This window comes from Pseudorca crassidens, chromosome 5 (genome assembly GCF_039906515.1).
Source record: "Pseudorca crassidens isolate mPseCra1 chromosome 5, mPseCra1.hap1, whole genome shotgun sequence".
Taxonomy (NCBI): Eukaryota; Metazoa; Chordata; class Mammalia; order Artiodactyla; family Delphinidae; genus Pseudorca; species Pseudorca crassidens.
In genome coordinates this window covers 141,352,471-141,378,377 of record NC_090300.1, presented here as the reverse complement: position 1 = coordinate 141,378,377, position 25,907 = coordinate 141,352,471, and the positions used below count along the sequence as shown (strand labels likewise).

At 42.3% G+C, this 25,907-nt stretch overlaps 1 protein-coding gene and 1 long non-coding RNA gene across 8 annotated transcripts in view; one reads left to right on the top strand and one right to left on the bottom strand.

Moving 5' to 3' along the window:
- Positions 1-18,044, bottom strand: part of LOC137225449 (uncharacterized) — a 34,011-nt gene extending 15,967 nt beyond the window's left edge. For 2 of the 5 annotated variants that reach the window (XR_010943852.1, XR_010943848.1), the window contains exons 1-3: positions 17,909-18,044; positions 10,273-10,339; positions 5,391-5,491 (exon numbers count right to left, since the gene is read on the bottom strand). This is a non-coding gene — a long non-coding RNA (uncharacterized lncRNA). Of the gene's footprint in view, positions 1-746; positions 862-2,338; positions 3,414-4,037; positions 5,170-5,390; positions 5,492-10,272; positions 10,340-17,908 lie in introns of those variants that run through there. The other 3 variants (XR_010943850.1, XR_010943851.1, XR_010943849.1) reach the window with 3 other exon arrangements.
- VPS26C (VPS26 endosomal protein sorting factor C) overlaps positions 17,673-25,907 on the top strand; it is a 62,927-nt gene continuing 54,692 nt past the window's right edge. The window contains exon 1 of one of the 3 annotated variants that reach the window (XM_067739480.1): positions 17,673-17,941. Coding sequence is in view for 2 of the 3 variants with exons in the window: in XM_067739479.1 (XP_067595580.1) it covers positions 18,334-18,390 (57 nt within the window). In the remaining variant the exon portion in view is untranslated. Of the gene's footprint in view, positions 17,942-17,993; positions 18,391-25,907 lie in introns of those variants that run through there. The other 2 variants (XM_067739479.1, XM_067739478.1) reach the window with 2 other exon arrangements.

Sequence of the window (25,907 nt, the reverse complement as noted above, 5' to 3'; positions counted from 1 at the left end):
GAGCTTTGGGTATTAGTTCAACTTCAAGAGGGGCTTGGGACTGAGATCAGCTATCTGATAAGTCAGCATTACTACATGAAGAAGCCCCAATAAAAACCCTGGACTCAAAATTTGGGTGGGCTTTCCTGGGTGGCAATGTTCCATATGTGTTGTCATACATCGATGCCCGGAGAGTAACACTATCCATGACTACACAGGGAGAGGACAGTGGAAGCTCCCTGTTGGGTGCTTTCCTGGACCCAGCCCTGTGCACTGCTTCCCTTGGCTGGTTTTAAACTGTATCCTTTCGCTGTAAAAAACGATAGCCATGGGTAGAACAGTTTTCAGCGAGTTCTGTGAGACTTTCCAATGAATTATTGAATCTGAGGGTGCTTTTGAGACTCCCCCAAACTTGTAATTGGTCTCAGAAGTGAGAGTGGTTTTATGTGGACTATGCCGTCTCTAATTTCATAGCATCCCAACCATTTCCTGATGACGGCCCAGTGGAGCAAAAGGACAGGCTGTTTGTGGCCAAAGGCTGTATGTGCTCCAAGACTCACTCATCTGCCCTGAAAGTGAGGGTACCAGTATCTGAATAAGCTTGTAACTTAGTTGTGACATCCCAGCATGCTGCACAAAAAAGATATTCTGCTCCAGAAGAAGGGGAGGATGTTGGAAGAGGAAGGAAAGCTGCCTAAAAAGCAAACTTGCCCTTTTGCCCTTATATCTATACACTCCTTTCTTCCCACACGTATACAGATGTATACCTTTCCCAAGAGCAGCGATTCCAAAGTCCCTCCAGCTCAGAGACCTGCACTGTGGGTGGTATACGGAGCTCTCCATTGGTCCAAAGGGACTCTTTGTGGTCTGGAAACCCACAAACTAAAAGAAAAGTTATCTGCTTCAAAATGAGCAACATACGGTCGTGCAGTAGGAAAAGCTAGTTACAATAAAACCTCCCATTTGGAAAAGGGGTTCATGGGAAGCACCTGGAAATCCTTGGCCCATAGCAGTGATCAAATCCTGTGGGAGCAGGAGTGGTGAGAACCCCTTCTCTGCCAGCAGAGTAGATTCCTTGGTCAGCGCATCTGAATACCCTCTGCTCTGGACCAAAGTCTCTTCTTGTTATCCTTCTGGCCCTGCCCGGCAGGAGGACTTCCCTGTCCCTTATCTTCAAAAACCACATTGGAAGTAAGCATTAGAGGGAATACACTTCTCAGGAGCTGAACAGATATGGGGTCCTAGGAGTTGCTTTACGGATTGCTGAGTCACCTGCGTTTGCAAGACAGTTTCCGGTTTCCTTAACAATATAATGAATACCCTCACACATTTAGTAGGCTTCTGATATGTTTGTTTCTGGTCTGTTCCATTTTAGGGTTGCCAGACTGAGCAAATTTAAAAAACAGAAAACACAGGATTCCCATTTAAACCTAAATTTCAGATAAACAATGAAAAATACTCTAGAATTAAAATATTTGAGACATATTTTCCTTTAAAAATTATTCATGGTTTATCTGAAATTCAAATGTACCTGGGCATCCTGTGTTTTATTTGGCAACTCTATTCCGTGTTCAACTAACTGGAGCCCAAATACTTGCCTGGACAGTTTTTGTCTGAAGACTTTGGTCTTTTAGCTACTGTGCACTATGCTTCTCTTCACCTTAATACCTTGAGGACACAAGAAATGATGGGCTCGGTTGGGAAAGTAAAACACCCTTACACTAAGGTTTACCTCTGGACTGGCTCTAACCCTCGGGCAGAAAAATTGAAGTATGAAGCCATTTGTAAAACTTGGAAACCTCAGTAAAACCATCTTTCCGGGCTGCCTTTGCTTGGGGTATGGAAGCAGACCCCAGATTATCAGTTTATCAGTCAAATGAAATCGTAGACTCCAGGCAGAGAGGGCTTCCTTGGCACAATAATATTCCCTGTTTACAGACTGGCTGACTTTCCCCCCGAGTTCACCTCTCTCTTGCACTTTGCAGAAAGTGGAAGGAAGCAGCCCAATGTGCTCCAAATTCTGATTTTTTTCAATCATTTTTCCCAGTGCGCAGCCTTGGTCAGCAGGTAGTACGCTTTCTAAAGTAATACTGGGAACATGCCACCAAATGTCATTTTTCCTACTAACGGTTGTCATTTTTCCTCCCTGCAGTATCTGAGCCCTCACTGTCCAATTGCTACCTCAGTGCTGCAACTTAGGTTCTGCCGCGTGCATCTTCCCACTTCTGGATACCCAACTCTGTATTAGTTATGACCGGAGTCGGCTGCCAGTGTTAGAAAGCACAAAATAACAGGCACTTAAGCAAGTGTATTAGTTTCCTGTGGCTGCTATAACAAATTACCGCATACTTAGTGGCTTCAAATAACACACATTTATTCTGTTACAGTTTTAGAGCTCAGAAGTCTGAGATGAGTCTTTTGCAACTAAAATCAAGGTTCATCAGAGCTAAGTTCCTTCTGGAGGCTCCAGGGAAGACTGTTTCCTTGCCTTTTCCAGTTTCTAGAGGCATTCTAGAACCTGCATTCTTTGGCTTACGGCTCTTCTTTCCATTTTCAAGGTGCATCGCTCCAACCTTTGCTGCTTCCATCACTGCATCCCCTTTTCCTGTCTCTGACGTTCCTCTTCTAAGGACCCGTTTAATTAACTTGAGCCCACCTGGATAATCCAGGATAATCTCCCTCTTTCAAGATCCTTGACTTAATCACAGCTGCAAAGTCTCTTTGTAAGGTAACACATTCACAGTTTCCAGGGATTTGGATGTAGACATCTTTTTTGGGGGGGAGAGGGAGTATTATTCTGTCTACTACAGCAAGAAAGAAGTTTCCTTCTCTCACACGTAAGTGTAGGCAGTCAGGGCCAGGATGGAGGGTCCAGGGTCAGGAAGAGCTCAGACTCTTTCTAAACTGTCCCTCTTCCATTCTCAGCAAGAAGTCTCCACCTCAAGGTCCAAGAGGACTCCTCAAACTGTAACCAACACATCCCAAAGTCTAGCCAGCAGTGGGAGGAAGGGGGAAAAGAAGGATTTACACCTTCTCTTTAAAGATACTTCCCAGGAGTAGCACACGTGGCTTCTACTAACATCCCTTTGGCCAGAACGTAGTCACGTGGCCACACCTAGTTACAAGGGTGATGGAGACACCCTTGTACAAATTCTTCTGGGCAACCACATACACAGCTGAGAACAAAAAATGGAGTTTTTACTACTCCAGAGGAAGGGGAGGACATGTACTGAGGGCATCTAGCATTCCCTCCAGAGTTCCTGACTAAACCTCTAAGATTACATGGACATTTTCAGAGAGTGAATTTAATTCACATGCAGGTGTGCTCAGTTCCAGAAGACAGACAGTTTTTGCCTTGTTACTTCTAGTCTCATGCCCATATTTGGAGTAATGTAACAGGAACCCTTTGTGTAGCACCCAAACATCAACGTTCCCTTAAAAAAAAATCAGAGACAGTCACGTAAATACCTTCTAGGGAAGAACGTGAAATGGAAGTTTGATGGTTCCAGAAATAAACAGGAGTTTTCCCTTCAGCGACTTCCTGAATGATCTAATGATTATCAGTGAATGGATAATTTGAGCTCTTGCTGAATGGGGGCGTGGCATCTCAGAGTGGAAGGGAAGCTCCAGGGCCTGGAGAACCAGGAAGTGAACACTCTTCCCTGTGATGACTACAAGTTTCACAAAGGCCATATGGTCATACCTGCTGCGAATGCGGGTTTGGGTGAGACGTGGGACCCTGAACCCCTCATGCATAGGGAGACCCCTTCTCACTCTCCCAGCTCATGTGTGAGCTCACATCGGGACCAGCTCCTAAAGTGTCTCTATTGGCCCACTTCTTTCCATCCTACCTTATTACTATGACCGTTGTCCAGTTACTAACGTCTCTTGCTAAGATTACTACATATGTCTTCTGAGATGCTTTGTGTGATGTTCCTCCCCTAATGTACTCTGCAGAGATTGCAGTCAGAAGGATCTTTCTAACATGCAAAGCTGATCAACTCATGTTATAGGTTGCACTGTGTCCCTCCAAAAAAGACATGTTAGAGTCCTAACCCTTAGTACTCAGAAACTGCCTTTATTTGGAAATAGGGTCTTTACAGAGATAATTAGGTAAAACGAGGTCACTGGAGTGAGCCCTACAATAATTCTTCACATTCTACTGGAATTATTTGTTCAACCATCTCTCTTCCTTTCTAGGCTGTAAACTACATGAAGGGAAGACTATATCTGTCTTCAGGATTTAGCATAATTCATAACCGGCATCCAGTAAGTAGATGTGAGACAACTCACCAAAGGAAGAGTAATATATGTTCCCCGTAAATTGTATAAGTATCTCTACTTCCATTTTCACCCCAACTTTTATTTTAAAACTTTCAAACATAGAGAGGGACTGAAAAAATTGTACAGTGACCAGGCATTTCCCACCTAGATCCTAGAATTAGCACTTGGCTAGATCTGCTTTATCACATATCTATCTACCCATCAATCTCTCTCATATGGTTATGAATTGTGAATCATAAGGGCCTTCAGGGTGCCTGGCAAACATGCTTGTTCAGTTTAGTAGATAGCTCTAGGACAGCAGACTGCCAGTCTTCCTGAAAGTCATATCCTTGGCCCTTTGCACTAGCGCTAGGATCATGTGGGTTTATAATTTTAAAATTGGAATTTTAAAAGTGGAGCTCTGCAGAGTTACCTAGCATTTCTTTTATTCCAGATCCTTACCTATTTTCAGTTTTGGTGTGTATTTAGCAGAGAGTATCTAACAAAACATTTTGTTCTCAGTTTAGGATTAGTGTGGAAACTACCCAGGAAAACCAAGAAGAGCTCCGTGATGATGGAGAACATAAACCAATGGGGCAAGATATAACAACTGTAAATATATATACACGCAACATAGGAGCACCTCAGTATACAAGGCAAATGCTAACAGCCATAAAAGGGGAAATCGACAGTAAGACAATAATAGTGGGGGACTTTAACACCCCACTTACACCAGTGGACAGATCATCCAGACAGAAAATTAATAAGGAAACACAAGCCTTAAATGACACATTAGACCAGATAGACTTAATTGATATTTATAGGACATTCTATCCGAAAGCAGCAGAATACACTTTCTTCTCAAGTCCACCCGCAACATTCTCCAGGATAGATCACATCTTGGGTCACAAATCAAGCCTAGGTAAACTTAAGAAAATTGAAATCATATCAAGCATCTTTTCCGATCACAATGCTATGAGATTAGAAATCAATTACAGGTAAAAAAAAACTGTAAAAAATCATAAACAGTTGGCACCATAACCGAGACAGAGCAGAGGATACCTCATCTGGAGGATGAGCCCCTTGGTGGGCAGCCATTGGCCTGCTCAGTTAGGGTCGGGGAGGGTGAACCAAAAGGTGGAACTTACCTACAGGGCTGTGGTAGCACCTGATATCTCCTTGCCACCTGGCCCGCCTGGAAGTCCAGGAAAACCCAGTAGTCTGTGGAGGAGTCCAGCGCACCACACTCCTATAGTGGATACAGGAGCTGGAGTGGGGACCTGGCCACTGCCATATTTAAACCTTGATAAGCTCCATCCCTGACACGTCCTTAGGCATTCACGAGCAATGGCAGGAAATCAAGTTAACTTCAGTGATTTTCCTCACGAAAATCTTTTACAAAACATCATCTTGTTCTATTTTCTTCTTAGTGGGTTCACACTGTAGAATTTTGGATAACTCCAGTACACTAACTCTCAGGGCATGATGGTCCATTGTTGATACACTGTATGAAGTTTACAGTTGGCGCATCAGCAATATCTCCTTGGTAATCGACATGGTAAACAGACATTCTACTTCAGGTAGGTAAATGGAAAGGAAATAACAAACCAGGAAAGGAGAAGCTTGGCACCAAATGTGAACTTTACACAATTTGAATTATTGGAAGGCTGTGGGAATGAAATTAACGTAGGAGATAAAATATATGGTCTTAACAAGTTTTCCTTTCCTTACAGCTTTTTTAATACCGAAAGTGTTTATGGTGTAGTATTCATCAATTTGCCTATTTGAGAGATATTTTAGATGTCTCCCCCATAAATGATAAGGCTCCTCTCTAAGGAAGAATATCCAGAAATGAGTAAATTAATCTTGTGTATAACTTGACTCCATCTTGCATTTCAATTACAAAAGCCAACATACCTGTGTGTGGCTTAGGATCATTTAAGTAGGTTTCTGGCTCTTGCAGTTGAAAGAATGCTGACTCTGCCCTTATGAATTCTTTTTTCCGCTTCTCAAATTTAATGGTAACTATTTTTTTAAATTTAATAGAAAATACTTTAAATTTGATGGTAAATATTTTTTTAAATAATGCATGTTTGTGAAAAGAACTAAAAAAGAACAAAAGGTACTCATAGTCCTAATCACCCCAGTACAGACACTGTTAATATTTGGGGGGCATTTCTTTTTCTGCTAGGATTTCTGTGCTTTTTTTTTTTTTTTTTTTTTTTTTTGCGGTACACGGGTCTCTCACTGTTGTGGCCTCTCCCGTTGCGGAGCACAGGCTCCGGACGCGCAGCCTCAGCGGCCATGGCTCACGGGCACAGCCGCTCCGCGGCATGTGGGATCTTCCCGGACCGGGGCACAAACCCGTGTCCCCTGCATCGGCAGGCGGACTCTCAACCACTGCGCCACCAGGGAAGCCCTCTGTGCTTTTTTTGTTTGTTTGTTTAACTTAGAGACTTATGTTGCATGTACTTTTTTGTTTGCCTGTTTTTCACAGCTGTAATCATATTATAGCTAAAACTCTGAATTCTTTTTAAATTTTTATTTTAGCACAACCATTTTCTATGTTAGAATATGATCTGCATAACTGTATGACTTTTGAGGTCAACTTATGCAAATATAATTTATATAAAATAAGCCACACCTACCGTATATATACACAGTTTGATGAATTTTAACAAATGGATAACCTGTGTAACTAACTCGCACTCAAGATATAGGTTATTTCCTTCATCTTAAGAAGTACACTCCTGACTGTCTGTAGTCTGTCCCCCAGCCTCCTCACGGGTATCCACTGATCCATTTTATGTCACTATTTGTTAGTTTTGCCTGCTTGGAACTTATATTAATTATGTAGTCTTATGGCTGGCTTCTGCTCAGCATGTCTTGAGATTCATCCATGCTGTTGTATGTATCAGTAGCTTGTTTTTTAGTTGTTGTGGTTGTTTTGTCTTTTTCTTGTAATACTGTGTAGTCTTGTTCTGTTTTTTTTTTTTAATTTTTGGCTGCTTTGGGTGTTTGTTGCTCCACGGGCTTTCTCTAGTTGCAGCTAGCGGGGGCTACTCTTCGTTGCAGTGGGCAGGCTGCTTATTGTGGTGGCTTTTCTTGTTGTGGATCATGGGCCCTAGAGCGCACGGGCTTCAGTAGTTGTGGCACGTGGGCTCAGTAATTGTGGCTCTCAGGCTCTAGAGCGCAGGCTCAGTAGTTGTAGTGCATGGGCTTAGTTGCTCCGCAGCCTGTGGGACCCTCCCAGGCCGGGGATCGAACCAATGTCCCTTGCATTGGCAGGTGGACTCCTAACGACTGCACCACCAGGGAAGTCCCAATAGCTTGTTTTTTGTATTGATAAGTAGGGATCCATTGTGTGGATATACTGCTATTTGTTTGTCCGTTCACCACTTGATGAATATTCGGGTTGTTTCCAGTTTTTGTCTATTATCAATAATGCTACTACGAACATGCAAGTACGAGTCTTTGTGTAGACATATGTTTTCATTTTCTGGGTAAACACCTAGGAGTGATTGTGCTCAGCCGTATCATAAGGGTATGTTTAACTTTATAAGGAGCTACCAAGCTGTTTTACAAAATGGTTGTTTCACTTTTCATTCCCATCAGCAAGTGAGGGTCCCAGTTCCTCCACAGCCTCACCGATACTTGGTATAGTCAAACTCTTTCATTTTAGCCATGCTAGTGCTGTGTAGTATATCTCGGCATACTTTTAATTTGCATTTCCATAATAGTTAATGATGCTGATCATCTTTAAGTGTGTTTATTGGCTATTCATATTTTTTTCTCTTGTGAAGTGCCTACTGAAGTCTCTTGACCGTTTATTAATAAGGTTGTTCGTTAGACAATATAAATCCTCCAACTTTGTTCTTCTTTTTCAAAACTACGTCGGCTATTTTGAGTTCTTTGCATTATCGTGTAAATTTTTAAATCAGTTTGTCCATTTTTACCAAAAAGGTTACTGAGGTTGCTAAATGGGATTGCACTGAGTGGAAGAATGGTCATCTTAATAATATTGAGTCTTGTACTCAATAAACATGGAATATTTCTCCATCAGTTTAGGTCTTCTTTTATTTCTTTAAGCATAACCATGTTTTTAGTGGCTGATAATTTCTCACTGATTTGAAGGTATAGTTTACCAAAACAAGACTGTTTTGTCAAGTAGGTTTTTTCCAATTTTTCATTACTAATAATTTGCTGTGAATACTGTGATGTTTAAGGTTTTTTTTTTCAAATTTAGGATTATATTGTTTAGATAGATTTACAACAGTCAAATTACCAAGTCAGAGAATATTAACATTTAAGAAACTTTGGTATATATTGCCAAATCTTTTTCTACCTTTGTCATACCATTCACATTACTATTATAAATGAATGAAGATGTTTGTTCCACCTCTTATCTGCCAATATTGAGTATTTTTTGCTAAATGAATCTCTGAAATGGAAGATTCTTACTAGCATTTCTTTGGGTTTTTTTTTTCTTTTAAGTTAAACATTTTTGCATATGTCTGCTTACTACTTAATTTCCTCTTTTGCAAGTGTTATTCATATCCTGCGTTTTAAAGTTCTTCTTATAGATTTGACAGTCAAAATCTTAAGAATGGGGCTTCCCTGGTGGCACAGTGGTTGGGAGTCCGCTTGCCGATGCGGGGGACACGGGTTCGTGCCCCGGTCTGGGAGGATCCCACATGCCGCGGAGCGGCTGGGCCCGTGAGCCATGGCCGCTGAGCCTGCGCGTCCGGAGCCTGTGCTCCGCAACGGGAGAGGCCACAACAGTGAGAGGCCCGCGTAATGCAAAAAAAAAAAAAAAAATCTTAAGAATGATCCCCCAATGACTTTCACCCTTGTATAATTTCATCCCTTTTGAGTGTGGGTAGAAGCTGTGAATACGATGAAATATCTCTCCCAGGATTATGTTGTTATGTGGCATGGTTAACCTTAAGATAGGGAGATTGTGCAGCCAAAAATAAAATAAACATTAAAAAAAACTATATTAAAAAAAAGTCTATGCCTAACTTGTTTTATCATTTCCTTTTATTATTATTATTTGTTTTTTGGCTGTACTGCACAGCTTGCAGGATCTTAGTTCCCTGACCAGGGATTGAACCTGGGCCCAGCAGTGAAAGGGCCGAGTCCTAACCACTGGACTGCCAGGGAATTCCCTGTTTTGTCATTTCCTGAACTCTTAATCCAACTAATTTTTGGCAGGAGGAGGGGATAGGAGAGCTTATGGTGAGAGAGCAAAATCTAAATGAATTTTTCTTCTATCAAGTCATTTAGTCTAATATCATTTGCCAAATAATCCTCTGTTTTCTACAGATTTGTGATAACTCGTTTATCATATATTAAAATCTTAAATACTAATATATTGGTGTCTGTTCTGAGCTATCCTGTCCAACTGATCTTATGCCAGAATGATGTGGTTTTAACTCTTATAGCTCTACTTTGTGCTAAGTAGGACTCTTTTCCCTGCAATTAACTTTTTTAAAAGATACATCATTTTTTAGCATTCATTATGTTTTCAGAAGAATTTTAACGTGATTTCATTAAATTCCCTCATTAAAAATTATATTGAAGGGAATTAATGAAGACTAAAAATTAATTTTATAAGGATGGGCATTTAGAAGTATTTAGATATTCTATTCAGAAATACTACACATCTCTCCATTTTTCATAACTCATATATCCTAATTCAGCCTCATAACTTTATTCATGTAACTCAAGCATATGTTACATTCAAATTACTCCCGAGTATTTTAGATTTTTATTGCTATTTAGGATACAATCCCCATTTTCATTTTATTTTCTAACTGGTTATTGCTGTTAAATAGAAATGTCTATTGATTTTTGTGTATGTAGCTGTTTTAAGATTTACAGGCACAACATATAAATGGCCAAAAAAGTAACAATCTTCATTTCTCTATAACTTAACCCAGTTTAGCTCTCCAGCAATCATTTCTGCTGAGGGTGGGGGAAAAAATTCAATCTTACTGTTCAGTTGGAACTCAAGTGATAGTGTCTTACCTTCTCCTTTCACATCCCCATTCTCCTTCTTGGCTGGGATGGGAGAGTCGTGTGGTTCAAAAATGCCCTGTACCACAAAAACAGAAATATAGATCAATGGAACAGGATAGAAAGTCCAGAGATAAACCCCTGCACCTATGGTCACCTAATCTATGACAAAGGAGGCAAGAATATACAATGGAGAAAAGACAGTCTCTTCAATAAGTGGTGCTGGGAAAACTGGACAGGTACATGTAAAAGAATGAAATTAGAACACTCCCTAATGCCATATACAAAAATAAACTCAAAATGGACCTAAATATAAGGCTGGATACTATAAAACTCTTGGAGGAAAACAGGGAGAACACTGTCTGACATAAATCACAGCAAGATCTTTTTTGATCCACCTCCTAGAGTAATGAAAATAAAAACAAAAATAAACAAATGGGACCCGATTAAACTTAAAAGTTTTTGCACAGCAAAGGAAACCATAAACAAAATGAAAAGACAACCCTCAGAACAGGAGAAAATGTTTACAAATGAAGCAACTGACACGGGATTAATCTCCAAAATATACAAAGAGCTCATGTAGCTCCACATCAAAAACCACAAACAATCCAATCAAGAAATAGGTGGAATATCTAAACAGACATTTCTCCAAAGAAGATATACAGATGGTCAAAAAGCACATGAAAAGATGCTCAACATCACTAATTATTAGAGAAATGCAAATCAAAACTACAATTAGATATCACCACACACTGGTCAGAATGGCCATCATCAAAAAATCTACAAACAATAAATGCTGGAGAGGGTGTGGAGAAAAGGGAACCCTCTTGCACTGTTGGTGGGAATGTAAATTGATACAGCCACTATGGAGAACAGTATAGAGGTTCCTTAAAAAACTAAAAATAGAACTACCATATGATCCAGCAATCCCACCCTGGTTATATATCCAGAGAAGACCATAATTTAAAAAGATAGATGCACCCCAATGTTCATTGCAGCACTATTTACAATAGCCAGGACATGGAAGCAACCTAAATATCCATCAACAGAGAAATGGATACAGAAGATGTGGTACATGTATACAATGGAATATTACTCAGCCACAAAAAGAATAAAATAATGCCATTTGCAGCAACATGGATGGACCTAGAGATAGTCATACTGAGTGAAGTAAGTCAGAGAAAGACAAATATCATATGATATCGCTTACATGTGGAATCTAAAAAAATGGTACAAATGAACTTATTTACAAAACAGGAATAGAGTCACAGATGTACAAAACAAACTTATGGTTAAGGGGGGAAGGGGAGGAGGGATAAATTGGGAGACTGGACTTGACATGTACACACTACTGTATATAAAATAGATAACTAATAAGGACCTACTATATAGCACAGGGAACTCTACTCATTACTCGTTAATGACCTATATGGGAAAAGAATCTAAAGAAGAGTGGATATATGTATATGTATATCTGATTCACTTTGCTGTATACCTGAAACTAACACAACATTGTAAATCAATTATATTCCAATAAAAAACAAAAAAAGAAAATGCCATGTATCTTGGCCAGTGACCCAGCTGCAGTAATTTGCAGTGCATTTCAGCAAAGGCAACACCACGCTAGAGGGCTTCTAGAGTAAGCTTGAGCTCTCCCCACCCAGCTCACAACGCACTCTTGCTGGATCTGCTCATCCTCTGCTCCTTCACGCTCACTCAGCCTCTCTGAGTTTTCCATCATTTTCTGCAGCCCTGTCCATCCCCAACTCCAAGTGGGCTGCTGACTTCAGAGGACAGATAGCCAGACCTCACCCCAGGATATTTTTGCTCCATTCTCTGTTGACACCCCTTCCTCTAGACCAGACACATTTCATATCTTTGGAAAAGTGCTGTTTATCACACATTTTTTGATTCAAGGTATAAATTTGATGTAAGGAATTTTGGGGGTCACCTACTAGGAATTACAGGGCATAAAAAATACTTCAGCTAATAGTTAAAAAATATTATCCTACTGCATATATTTACCTTGTCTTCTACTATGGAATTCAAAGATACATACAAAGCAGAGAGATGGTACAATAAAGCCCTACGTTCCCATCACCCAGCTTCAGTAATTATCAACATCTGTTTCAACAATCATCCTGCCGGTCACAACTCCTCCCTTCTTCCTGCTGCTCTCCCTCGGCCTGGAGTTATTTTATAGCAAATCCCTGATTTCATATCATTTTACTCTGGCCAAATTTTCAAACAATTTTTTTGGGGGAGCTGCATTGGGTCTTCGTTGCTGCATCAAACAGTTTTTTTTTTGTTTTTTTTTTTTGCGGTATGCGGGCCTCTCACTGTTGTGGCCTCTCCCGTTGTGGAGCACAGGCTCCGGACGCGCAGGCTCAGCGGCCATGGCTCACGGGCCCAGCCGCTCCACGGCCTGTGGAATCTTCCTGGACCGGGGCATGAACCCGCGTCCCCTGCATTGGCAGGCGGACTCTCAACCGCTGCGTCACCAGGGAAGCCCCAAACGGTTTCTTTAATAAATTTTCAAACACTTTTTCTAATAATTTTTCTTCCTTTGGCTGTATCCCATAGGTTTTGATATGAAGCATTCTTACCTTGTTATTTTTTAGCTGGTTATTGTATTTTTATTTACTCCTTGACCTAATGTATTTGGGAAAGTATGTCTTAATCTCCAAGTGGTCAATGTTTTGGTGGTTAAAGTTTCTGTACTATACCTAGTTAATTGAATTTGAGAGTGTCTTTGTGGCCTAGTGTACAATCAATGCTTATAAATGCATCATGGACACTCGAAAAAGTGAATTCCCTGTAATTCCATCTTATTTGCTAATTGCTCTTCTTATTTATTTTGTTAAAATCCTCTATGTCTTTGTTTTTTATCTGCTTGATCGCTGATACACTGTGTTGTGTTAAAATCTTTTACTTACTGTACCTATTTATCTTTATATGCCTGAATATTTTTGTTGTATATATTTTGTTACTATATGTTACAGGTTGAATTGTGTCCCCACCAAATTCATATGTTGAAGATCTAACCCCCAGCACCTCAGAATGTGACAGAATTTGGATACAGGGTCTTTACAGAGTTAATGGAGTTACAATGAGGTCATTAGTGTAGGCCCTAATACAGTATGACTAGTGTCTCTACAAAAAGGAAGAATTTGGAGACATATACACATACAAGGGAGAACGCCCTGTGAAAGTGAAGACACAGAAAAAGAAGACAATGTGAAGGGACGCAGGGAGAAGACAGCGGTCTGCGAGCCAAGGAGAGAGGCCTGGAACTGATCCTTCCCTCATGGCCCTAGGAAGGAGCCGATCCTGCCAACACCTTGTTTTAAGACTTCCAGCCTCCAGAAGCTAACGTGAAAGCACAATTTCCGTTGTTTTAAGCCACCCAATTTGTAGTACTGTATTTTGTTACAGCTGCACTAGTAAACTAATAACTATAAAATTCTGCCATAATTTTAATAGTCTTCACTATCAATTGATAAATGACCCCTAGTCCTTTCTTTAAAATCACCTTGTACTGTAACATTGTACCCCTGCTTGATCTTCACATTTGATTGGCAGTCCTTTGCTCAGTCTTTTAATTAAGGTCCTGTGCCTCTCTGCTATAACCCCAGGCCTTTGTTGTACACACATTTGTGGCACGGTGATTGGTGATTGCATATGTGAGCTCTGGAATCAAAATGGGTGGCTGCCATTTGGTTGCTACATGGTCTTTCAATGCCTCAGTTTTTCCCTTTTATAAAGTGAGTAAACAGTAATTGTACTTGTATCATAAGACTGTTATGAAGATGGAATAAATCAAAACATTTAAAGTGCTTAGAACAGTGCCTGGCCCACAGTAAGTACTTGATAGATATATGAACTGTTATGAATTCTATTAACTTCCCTGTAACGAAGGTATTGTGAGATCACTTTACAGATGAAGAAAACTGAGGCTCAGAGAAGTTAAGTCAGGAAGCTAGCGTGACAGGATTGTTGCAGGAAGCAGGCTCGGGATGGAGATTAATGTTCAGGAAGAATATTGGGGGTGAGCAACAGGAATGGAGGGATAGGGTGAAGAAACAGGACTGGGTTGGGCAGAGGGAAAAGTTGAACTGTCACGCAGTTACAACAAAGGCTCCCCATCCAATGGGAGCTAAGTGGCTTAAAATATGTCACAAATTTTTTGATGCCCCCTTTTAAAGGTAGAGCCAAATTCCCCTTCCTTCAGGTATGGGTTGGATTTAGTGACTCTCTTCTAATGAACAGAAGAAAAGTGAATGTGAGCAGTCAGGCCATACAAGGCACTGTAGCTCCCTGTTTGCTCTCCCTGTGGGATTGCCTGTTCTGGGAGAAGCTAGCTGCCATGCTGTGAGGACTCTCAAGCAGCCTGCGGACTGTCATACAGAGCGAAGTAAGTCAGAAAGAGAAAAACAAATATTGTATATTAACGCATATATGTGGAATCTAGAAAATGGTATACATGATCTTATTTGCAAAACAGAAGTAGAGATACAGACATAGAGAACAAATCTATGGACACCAAGGGGGGAAGAGCGGGGAGGTGGGGTGAATTGGGAGATTGGGATTGACATATATACACTATTGATACTATGTATAAAATAGATAACTAATGAGAACCTGCTGTATAGCACAGGGAACTCTACTCAGTGCTCTGTGGTGACCTAAATGGGAAGGAAATCCAAAAAAGAGCGGATATATGTATATGTACAGCTGATCTACTTTGTTGTACAGTAGAAACTAACACAACATTATAAAGCAACTATACTCCAATAAAAATTAATTTTAAAAAAAGCAGCCTTTGGAGAGTCCCACATGCTGAGAAACTGAGGCCTCCAGCCAACAGTCACGGGAGGGAGCCATCTTGGATCTCCCAGCCTTAGTCAAGGCTTTGGATGACTGTGGCCCTAACATCTTGACTGCAACTACCTGAGACCTTGAGCCAGAACGACTCAGTGAAGCTGCTCCTAAGTTCTTACCCACTTTATTAACTGTTGCGGTAACTTGTTATGCACAGTAGATACTAATATAGGGAGCTTTGGAGTTGGAACTGTCCCAAACTGTGGTGAGGGAAAGAGGTCTTCATATTCTAAACTGACCAGTCGTTAGATATGGGCTGTCCCCGCCCCCCTCCCCTCCCCCACCTCCCCAAGGGACCATGACTTAGGGCAAAGCAGTTTTCTTCAGCTGAGGGCAAGTTTTGAAGAGTGACGTAACTGAGAACTGTTGAGAGCTATATTCTGAGTAGATCAGGGAACATGTCCTTCAGTCCTGAAAGGTCTGAACAGAGAATCACAGCATCCACTAAAAGATGTTTAGTGGGGCCTCTCCTCTTGTCCCAGAATGAGCACTAAGCTCACGGCTGAAAACAACATAGTACCCCATCTTCTAACAAAAGATGCCACAATCGGAGACAGACACTTTCCGCACGGATTAATAAAAGCTGCAGATCTAGCCCTGCTTCCACGGAATACTTTCTCAATCCTCTCCTTCTCAGTCTATATCGGAAGGCAGGCGAAGGAATGAAAGGAGGTAGTTGGCCTTGGGGAGCGTTTCTGGTGGGAAGTGATGTAGTGGGGAGGCTGTACGATAATCTCTCCGCTATCAGTAGGGCCTACTGGAAGGAGAGGCTGGTGTTCCATTTCCTACCTGCAAACCTGTCTAGTCAGCATTCTTGCTGATTTACTTCTCTCTGTGTTTCAGGAGGGAGGAAGAGGATGGAAGAGAGATGGCAGAGTGGAGAGCAGAGGCCACGGGCAGCCTCCAGTCTGGCCCTTTTGTGTGGCAAGGGCGCGTGTTTCTCAAGAGTCGGGTGGACTCTGTGGAAGATAAATCGTCTCCAGCTTTCTTGCTGGACCCTCACCCACAAGACTTGGTATACTGCTCGGTGCGGTCAGTGGGGTGATGGAAAAGATCGAGCTGAAGGTAGATCTTCCATGAAAACGTATGGAGAGGACAAGGCCCATCAGGTCTTCCCATATGTACCCCATGAAAGGAGTTTCAAACAAGAGCCTGTTATCCAGAGAAGCAGGGATCAACTAAGATAGAACTCTAGCAGTGGCCAGTTAAGAGAAACTTGCCTCAACACAGAAGAAGCCAGGCCTTCAAGAGGATGTTGAGGAAGTGTCTGAGAACCAGAACCATGACTTGTACCTTAGCACTCTAAGAATCTAGGATCCCACTCAAGCCACGAGATCAACACACTAACAGGGTCTGATTTTAGTAACTGAATTGACCAGAACAGTATCACCTAAGGTGTGGTTAAGGGATAGAAAAGATTCAAAAGAACAGCGATCGGAGAAAAAATGGACTGTTCTTATGTTTGGAAGCCATCACACGGAGAGGGTCCAACAAACTGTTTACACTGATAACTGCCGGAACTAAAGCTCTCTGCAGTGCACCAGCATTCCAGAAAAATTGTGTACAACCTACATAGATGAGTGAAATATAGCACACTTGTCCTCAACGAACAAGAAATGTTCTGTTACAAAATAAGTTTAAAGCAGGTTTGCTGAAGCAAACAAGTCTGGAATGTGGATCCTTTTAAGGTGTTTCTTTTCCTGTTTCCCAGCTTTGTCTACTGAGACTGACATTTTACCATTTGGAAATGATGGGTGAGTCTGGTGGAAACGGATCCACGTCTTGAACTGCAAATAGACTAGACAGTGATTATTAAGTCCGTAATGAATTGTTTTAGAATTGCTGAGTTTGAGTTGTCAGGAAGGTATCTAAGACCGAGACGAAGCCCCGAGGGCACGGAGGAGCTGAAAACTGAATATTGGGAAACACCAATGTATCAACCTTCAAAAGCAATTGTAGCTATAGCACCATCACTGTTGTCCTGTAAAGTACCTTACATTCCCAAGAGAGAGGCACTCGTGATACTAATTCAGGATACCGTTTTACGGAAAAATTCTCATGTAATTCTAAAAGTAACGCACTTAAAAAAACAAATAGCAGAATCAAAGAATTTTAAATAAACAAAAAGCACTGTATTAAGTCAGCTACCAAAACAATGAAGATTTACCTCTCTGCTTATTAGAAAAGTTCTTGTTTAAAACATTGACAAGGGATTTTATTTCAACCAACGTAGTATGTTGCCTAGCACCGTACCGCTGCCCTGTCTGGAGGCAATCCTCCCACAAAGCAACGTACTCCTTGTGTGTAGTCAGCTCTTCCTGGGAAAAAAAAGATTAGGCAGGACCGTTTCTGCTTTTAGGTTTTCATTTCCATGCACTGTCAGGACCCAAGGCCTGCGAGCCGCGCCTCCCCACATTCTGCGCACCCCGTTCCAGGGCGCGCGCCGAGGGAGTACCCACAAGCCCCCGCGGCCCTGCGAGGCTGGGCGAGGTCACCCGCGCTCCCCGAGACCTTGGCCCCCGGCTCGGCGGCGGGGGCGGGACGGCCGAGCCGCCCGCCAATCCACGTTTTGCAGGCAGCGAGCGCGGGGCCTCGGAACGGGCAGGGAGAACTGCCTAGCCGAGGACGGACACAAGGCCTCCGCCTTCAGAGCCCCCGAAAGAAAGCGAGAGAGGACGAGAGACAACAAGAGGAAGGGACTGGAAGCGAAGGCAGCCCCCACTTATCACCGCCTTAAAGCCAACTCAACAGCGCAACGCCTCTTTACCCCGCACAGCCTGACGGGAGCCTCAGCCTCTAGGTACTGGCTGCGCCCGCAACGAGTCCCTGGCACCGCCCCCTGCCGCGGGGCACGCCGGGAGAGCCGAGTTTCCCCCTTTCTCTAGTAAACGGGCGAGACGAAGGGTATTTCCGGTGTTAACGACTATCTTTACGGAAGAGGTGGGGTTAATCCTGTCCCGCCCTTCCTGGCCGGCGGGGCGAAGACTGACAGTCTTCGGCAAGAGCTAAGGCCCGCCCCTGCACCGGAAGGAGGAAGGCGGGGGAGTCGAACAGGCGTCAGGCGCGGTGTCACGTGTCGCAACTGCTGGTGGAGAGAAGAAAAGGGCGGGACCCCGGACGGAGGGGTGGGGTGCCCTCCCTTCCCTTGGGTCACGCGCGGCAGGAAGTGGTTCCCGAAACGGAGTATTCGAGATGGGGACCGTCCTGGACATTAAGGTTAAAAGAGCGAACAAGGTTTATCACGCCGGGGTAAGTAGGGGTGGGTGTGCCTGCAGGTTCTGTTGTCTCCCAGGTCCCGCATACTTCTGGGTTTTCTTGGGGGGGGCAAGGCGCACCTCCAGGTAAGTCCCGGTCAGGTGCGGACCAGCCAGGTGCATCCCTGCCAGGTGCGTCTCGCTTGCGCGGCTGGCTGCTCTGAGAGCGGCCCCCGCCGGAGTCGCCGCCGGGGTTGGGGAGGCATGCAAGGCCGAGAGGCTGGCCCGAGGGCTGCAGCGCTAACCGTCGGGCGCCTTGAACATCCAGCTCGGCCTTGGCCCCCGGGCTTGAGCTGTCGCCTAGAGCACTGAGGGGGGAGGAGCTTGATGACCAAACGCCCCGTTCCTCACTTCTAAGTTGAGTGCAAAGGTCTAAGGACAGAAAGGCAGAAATAAACTTGGAAGCAGAAATACGCACTTTAGGCCGTGCTCAGCTTTAACACCATACAAAAGTTATTCATTTCTCTGGTTTTGTTGTTTTAATAACATACAAAAGGAATAGCATATTAAAATGCAAGTCAGAAAAAATCTTAACTATGCCATTAACAAGTTTTGGGCCACTGGCTACTTAATCTCTTAGGGCGTCAGTTTCCTTATTTGCCAAATGAGGATGCAAGGTTCCTCTACCTCTAAGTCGGGGAATCTCAACCCTTGCTGTACTTCAGAATCCATCACTCAGGGGAATTTAAAAATACGCTAACTGGGGTCTCACACCCAGAGACACCAGTGATTCTGATGTGCAGCCGGGGTTGAAATCACAACCAGCTCTCACACTCGGTGGAATAAAATTGAGAGTAGTGGTTGGTCACGTGAATGCAGGGAGGTCTCAAAAGGGCCGCTAAAGCCTTTCGGTGCAAGATATTTGCGGAAACCTAATATTTACAGATTCAATCGGTCATCTCCAGATTATTAATTACAGAGGGGAAAAGTTACCTTTATAGTGGAGGAATCTGCTAGTCACCATCCTAACCAAGACCAACAATGAATACCACCTTTCCATCACTGTCACCACTAATGAGATTGACATGTTCTGGCATAACAATAGAGGGTTCTGGCATGAAAAACTGAGAAGGATACAACTCACCTATGTAGCCTTCCTGCCAAAAGTGCTTAACTTCCCTCAGTTCATAAGGAAACAGGCATGTTCATATTGAGAAACATTCTGTACAGTAATTGGCCTGGATTCTTCAAATATGTTAGTGTCATTAAAAAGAATTTTTTTAGATTCAAGAGATGAAAGGGATTTGAAAACCAAATACAGTACCTAATTTTTGATAAATTTGAATATGGGCTATATGTTAAATACAAGTTTTGTTTTGGTGTTAATTTTCCCCAGTATGATATTCATATTTTGGTTATGTGAGAGAATACTCCACATACTGAAGTGCTTAGGAGTGAAGGGTCAAAATAACTAAATTTTAAATGGTCCAGCCGTATCGTGTGCGCACATATGAGGAGAAAGAAAGCAAATGTGCCAAAATATTAACTGGTGACTCTAGTTGAAAGTTATATGGGTCTACTTTGTATTCTTTATTGAGATCTAATACCATAAAAATACACCTTTTCAGGTGTACAATTCAGTGGTTGTAATATATTCAGGGTTGTGCAACCGTCACCACCATCTAATTTTAGAACATTTTTATCACCCCCAAAAGAAACCCTGTACCCATGAGTAATCATTCCTCATTCCCTCTCCCTCTTGGCCCCTGGCAATCACAGATCTACTTTCTGTCTCAGTGGATTTGCCTAATTAGGACATTTCATGTATATGGGATCATACAGTGTGTGGCCTTTTGTGATTGGCTTCTTTCACTTAGCATAATGTGTTCAATGTTCATGCATGTTGGAGCATGTATCAGTTCCTCATTTGTTTTAATGGCTGAATAGTAATCTGTTGTATGGATATGTCACATTTTATGTATCCATTCATCTGCTGATGGACATTTGGGTGGTTTTCACTTTTTGACTATCATGAATAATGCTACTATGAACATTCTAGTACAAGTTTTTGTGTGAACATATGTTTGCATTTCTCTTGGATATATACCTAGGAGTGGATTTGCTGGGTGTTATGGTAACTCTATGTTTAGTTTTTTGAAGACCTACCAAACTGTTTTCCAAAGCACAACTTCACACTCCACTAGCGGTGTGTGAGAGTTCCAATTTTTCCTCTACTTTGTATTCTCATAACTTTTTTGTAGCTTGGAAAATATCAAAATAAGAATTGGGGGAGGCAGTGACAGGCGATATGTACACTTAACTTTAATACTTATTATTTTCATTCAGAAGTTCGCAGATTCCATTCAAGGATGTTATAGCAGCTGAGATGCTGAAACGTTTTCTGTGGTTTAAAATATGGTATCAGTAATGAAAAGTACATTTGAAAAAGTTGAAGAGATGGAATCATCCATTTGACCCAGCTGGAAGTCTTAACGCAGCCAGGACCACTCCTTGTGGGTGGCAGGGTAGAAGCAGGTATTAGCTCTGCTCATCTGGTGCACATCTCTTCATGCCAGGATTAGGAACAGAATCTGCACCTGTTGGCTTATGACAGTGTTTCCCAGTCTTCACTTTTACCCTTAATGTATTTTACACTAAATGCATTTTAAAAGGAGACCTCATATGGCCATTGTGAAAGAAAACCCTGTGTAACTTCTCCTAAATAGAGGGTTGCTGTGTACAGTTGACTCTTAAACAATGCAAGGGTTAGAGGTGCCAACCCCACGTGCAGTCGAAAATCTATGTTTCACTTTTGACTCCCCCCAAACTTGACTACCAATAGACTACTGCTGACCAGAAGCCTTACCAATAACATACACTGTTAACACATATTTTGTGTGTTATATGTATCATGTACTGTATGCTTACAATGAAGTAAGCTAGAGGAAAGGAAATGTTATTTAGAAAATTGTAAGGAAGAAAAAATAACATTTACAGAGCATTGTACTGTGTTTATCAATACCATAGTTTGTCTCTTTACAAGGTGACTCGTCTGTCAGTACCTACATCGATATTGTCTTATACAAAACACTGTAGATGCTATATGTATTACTAACACTAGACATCAAAAGTCAAGAGATACTGTGAAAAATAAATTCACATTTATTTACAGGCGTAACAGTTCATGCCCTGATAATAAAAAAGCGACAGTATGATTGCTTTGTGGTAGCCTAGCCTATACACCAATGTCACGTTCGTGACATACCTAACTTTTTCTTAATTTTTTCCATGTTTCTAGGCTATATGGTTTTTCTTGTGAGTTTTTTTCAAATCGTCACAAATCTCAAAAACTTTTTCCAGTATATTTATTGAAAAAAATCCACCGTGAGCCCACACAGTTTAAACGCATGTTGTCCAGGGGTCAACTGTATATTTTTTAAAGCCAAAAAAAGTTATTAAAGGAATAAATATAATCACTGGACAAAAATATACACCTGGAAACACATGCTGTGACTCATGTGTTGGATGGACTCCGTCATCTGTGGTTAAGGATGGGTAGAGGAGGCAACCAGCACCGTCAGGGCTGCTCCCAGAGCTCCAGGGCGAAGGACCCTCCGAGGTCTCAGTGCCTGCAGACAGCGCGTGTCTCAAGCCCAGTTTGCACCATGGTTGTACAAGGGGGGGTCCTGTCTTTCTCATCCTCTCCACTCTTGGCTGGCGGCAGGTGGGACTAATAAATACAAATTTCCAGTTTTCTCAGTACAGCTCAACAGCATTGGTAAAGATTCGGTTGCTATAAACTGGACTCATCCATGCGCCTGCCAGAACACAGCACCTGTAATTGTCCTGGTTTGCTCGAGGTGGCTGCCACCTGTGCTCTCTGGTTTTAAGTGCTTGTCATTCAAGTGAAACATACTTGTCCATGTAACGACGGTCTTATGTTCCACCTGAGGGACTCGGGAAACACTGGTGTAGGGTTTTGTGAGCCTGGCAGCATCACTCCCATTTTACTAACGAGGAAACTGAGGCCTAGACAAGTTAAGGAATTTGCCTCAGATCACCCAGCTAATGACAGCCTGGATTCCAGTGCAGGTCATCAGATTGCAAAGTGTGTCCAGCCAACACTCTTATTACACCTCCTCCCTAAGAGCGCCCATTTTTGTGCAAAATGGAGGAGCTTTTTACGTAGGAATAGTAGTTATTAGTTTCCTAGGAGTGCTGTGAATAGCATTGTAATATTTCAGTTAAAAAGCTGCTGTGACGACTCCTCGGAACGTGTGCAGCCAAGTCTGTTCCTGTGCTTTTCAGTATCTTAGTTGTTGTGGAAGCATTTGAAAATGGTTTTGATTCTGTGGACACCAGTGAGCCTAAGTTATTCTTGGGTTTAAAATTGTCATTTGGGTTTTTCCTAGAAAAAGACGCTCATTCAAAGTGGTGGTGTTTTTTTAAAAAATCACAGTTGAATAATTTTTTAAAATATAAACATAACATTTTACAGAAGGCTGGAAAGTGAAAAGTCAAGTTCTTCCTCTTTCTGACCCCTTTTTCTGTCCCTGGACGTATCCACTGACAGTTTATGTACTATTCCAGACATTTCCTGTGAGTAATAGTTGCACGTGTGCGCAGACACGCACGCAGACATACACAAAACTTGTTCTTTTTGCTGAATGGTATATCCTTACCTTGGATACCTTTCCTTATACCACATCTTCATCAGCTCATTCTTTTCAGACTGTTACTGAATCAAAACAGTTGTATTCAACCAGTGTCTGTGAATCTCCTTACAGGTCTGGAGAGAAGTAGATAAAGAGAAAACAAAAGGTGCTAACGTACTTGTGCTGGAATGGGTGCATCTCTGGTGTGTGAGGGAGCTCAGAGGAATGTGTAGTCGTTTGGGGGTGGGGGAGGGCCCTTCTGGAGCTTCACTGAGGCAGTGAGGCTCCAGCCTACTTCTGAAAGCTGTGTGCGGGGCCGGGGTCTCCCTCCCCACCTGGCACTGTGTGTTTCCATCAGAAGGAACAGACAGTGCGAGCACAGTGGACAGGAGCTAGCAGACATTTGTGGGGCAGTGAGTCCAGTGAACGGCTTCTTTTACTCCATCTCCCCACCTTTCACTGCAGCTCATGTTCATCTCGTTTGACAGTGATTTGTTTTAATGTTTGGTTTTTTTTTACATCTTTATTGGAGTATAATTGCTTTAAAGTGTTGTGTTAGTTTCTGCTGTATAACAAAGTGAGTCAGCCATACATATACATATATCCCCATATCTCCTCCCTCTTGCGTCTCCCTCCCACCCTCCCTATCCCACCCCTCTAGGTGGCCACAAAGCACCGAGCTGATCCCCCTGTGCCATGTGGCTGCTTCCCACTAGCTATCTATTTTACATTTGGTAGTGTATACGTAAGTCCATGCCACGCTCTTACTTCATCCCAGCTTACCCTTCCCCCTCCCCATGTCCTCAAGTCCACTGTCAACGTCTGCGTCTTTATTCCTGTCCTGCCCCTAGGTTCATCAGAACCATTTTCTTTTAGAGTCCATATATATGTGTTAGCATACGGTGTTTGTTTTTCTCTTTCTGACTTACTTTACTCTGTATGACACTCTCTAGGTCTATCCAACTCGCTACAAATAACTCAATTTCATTTCTTTTTATGGCTGAGTAATATTCCATTGTATATATGTGCCACATCTTTGTCCATTCATCTGTCGATGGACACTTAGGTTGCTTCCATGTCCTGGCTATTGTAAATAGAGCTACAATGAACATTGTGGTACATGACTCTTTTTTTATTATATAAATTTGTTTATTTATTTATTTTTGGCTGCATTGGGTCTTCGTTGCCGCACGCGAGCTTTCTCTAGTTAAAGTGAGCGGAGGCTACTCTTCGTTGTGGTGCGCAGGCTTCTCATTGCGGTGGCTTCTCTTTTTGTGGAGCATGGGCTCTAGGCGCGCAGGCTTCAGTAGTTGTGGCACGTGGGCTCAGTTGTTGTGGCACACGGGCTCTAGAGAGTAGGCTTAGTAGTTGTGGTGCACGGGCCTAGTTGCTCCGCAGCATGTGGGATCTTCCTGGACCAGGGCTCAAACCCGTGTCCCCTACATTAGCAGGCAGATTCTTAACCACTGTGCCACCAGGGAAGTCCTACATGACTCTTTTTGAATTATGGTTTTCCTCAGGGTATATGCCCATTAGTGGGATTGCTGGGTTGTATGGTAGTTCTATTTTTAGTTTTTTATTTTTTTTGTGGTATGCGGGCCTCTCACTGTTGTGGCCTTTCCCGTTGCGGAGCACAGGCTCCGGACGTGCAGGCTCAGCGGTCATGGCTCACGGGCCCAGCCACTCCACAGCATGTGGGATCTTCCCGGACCGGGACACGATGCCGTGTCCCCTGCATTGGCAGGCGGACTCTCAACCACTGCGCCACCAGGGGAGCCCCTATTTTTAGTTTTTTAAGAAACCTCCATACTGTTCTCCATAGTGGATGTATCAATTTACATTCCCACCAACAGTGCGAGAGGGTTCCCTTTTCTCCACACCCTCTCCAGCATTTACTGTTTGTAGATTTTTTGATGATCGCCATTCTAACTGGTGTGAGGTGATACCTCATCGTAGTTTTGATTTGCATTTCTCTAATGATTAGTGATGTTGAGCATCCTTTCATGTGTTTGTTGGCAATCTGTATTTCTTCTTTGGAGAAATGTCTATTTAGATCTTCTGCCCATTTTTGGATTAGGTTTTTTGTTTTTTAGATATTGAGCTGCATGAGCTGCTTGTATATTTTGGAGCTTAATCCTTTGTCAGTTGCTTCATTTGCAAATATTTTCTCCCATTCTGAGGGTTGTCTTTTCATCTTTTTTATGGTTTCCTTTGCTATGCAAAAGCTTTTAAGTTTCATTAGGTCCCATTTGTTTATATTTGTTTTAATTTCCATTTCTCTAGTAGGTGGGTCAAAAAGGATCTTGCAGTGATTTATGTCATAGAGTGTTCTGCATATGTTTTCCTCTAAGAGTTTGATAGTGTCTGGCTTTACATTTAGGTCTTTAATCCATTTTGAGTTTATTTTGTGTATGGTGTTAGGAAGTGTTCTAATTTCATTCTTTTACATGTAGCTGTCCAGTTTTCCCAGCACCACTTATTGAAGAGGCTGTCTTTTCTGCATTGTATACACTTGCCTCCTTTATCAAAGATAAGGTGACCATCTGTGTGTGGGTTTATCTCTGGGCTTTGTATCCTGTTCCATTGATCTATATTTCTGGTTTTGTGCCAGTACCATACTGTCTTGATTACTGTAGCTTTGTAGTGTAGTCTGAAGTACAGGAGCCTGATTCCTCCAGCTCCGTTTTTCTTTCTCAAGATTGTTTTGGCTCTTCGGGGTCTTTTGTGTTTTCATACAAATTGTGAAATTTTTTCTTCTAGTTCTGTGAAAGATGCCATTGATAGTTTGATAGGGATAGCATTGAATCTGTAGATTGCTTTAGGTAGCAATATATAGTCATTTTCATATATATAGTATAGTCATTTTCACAGTATTGATTCTTCCAATCCAAGAACATAGTATATTTCTCCATCTGTT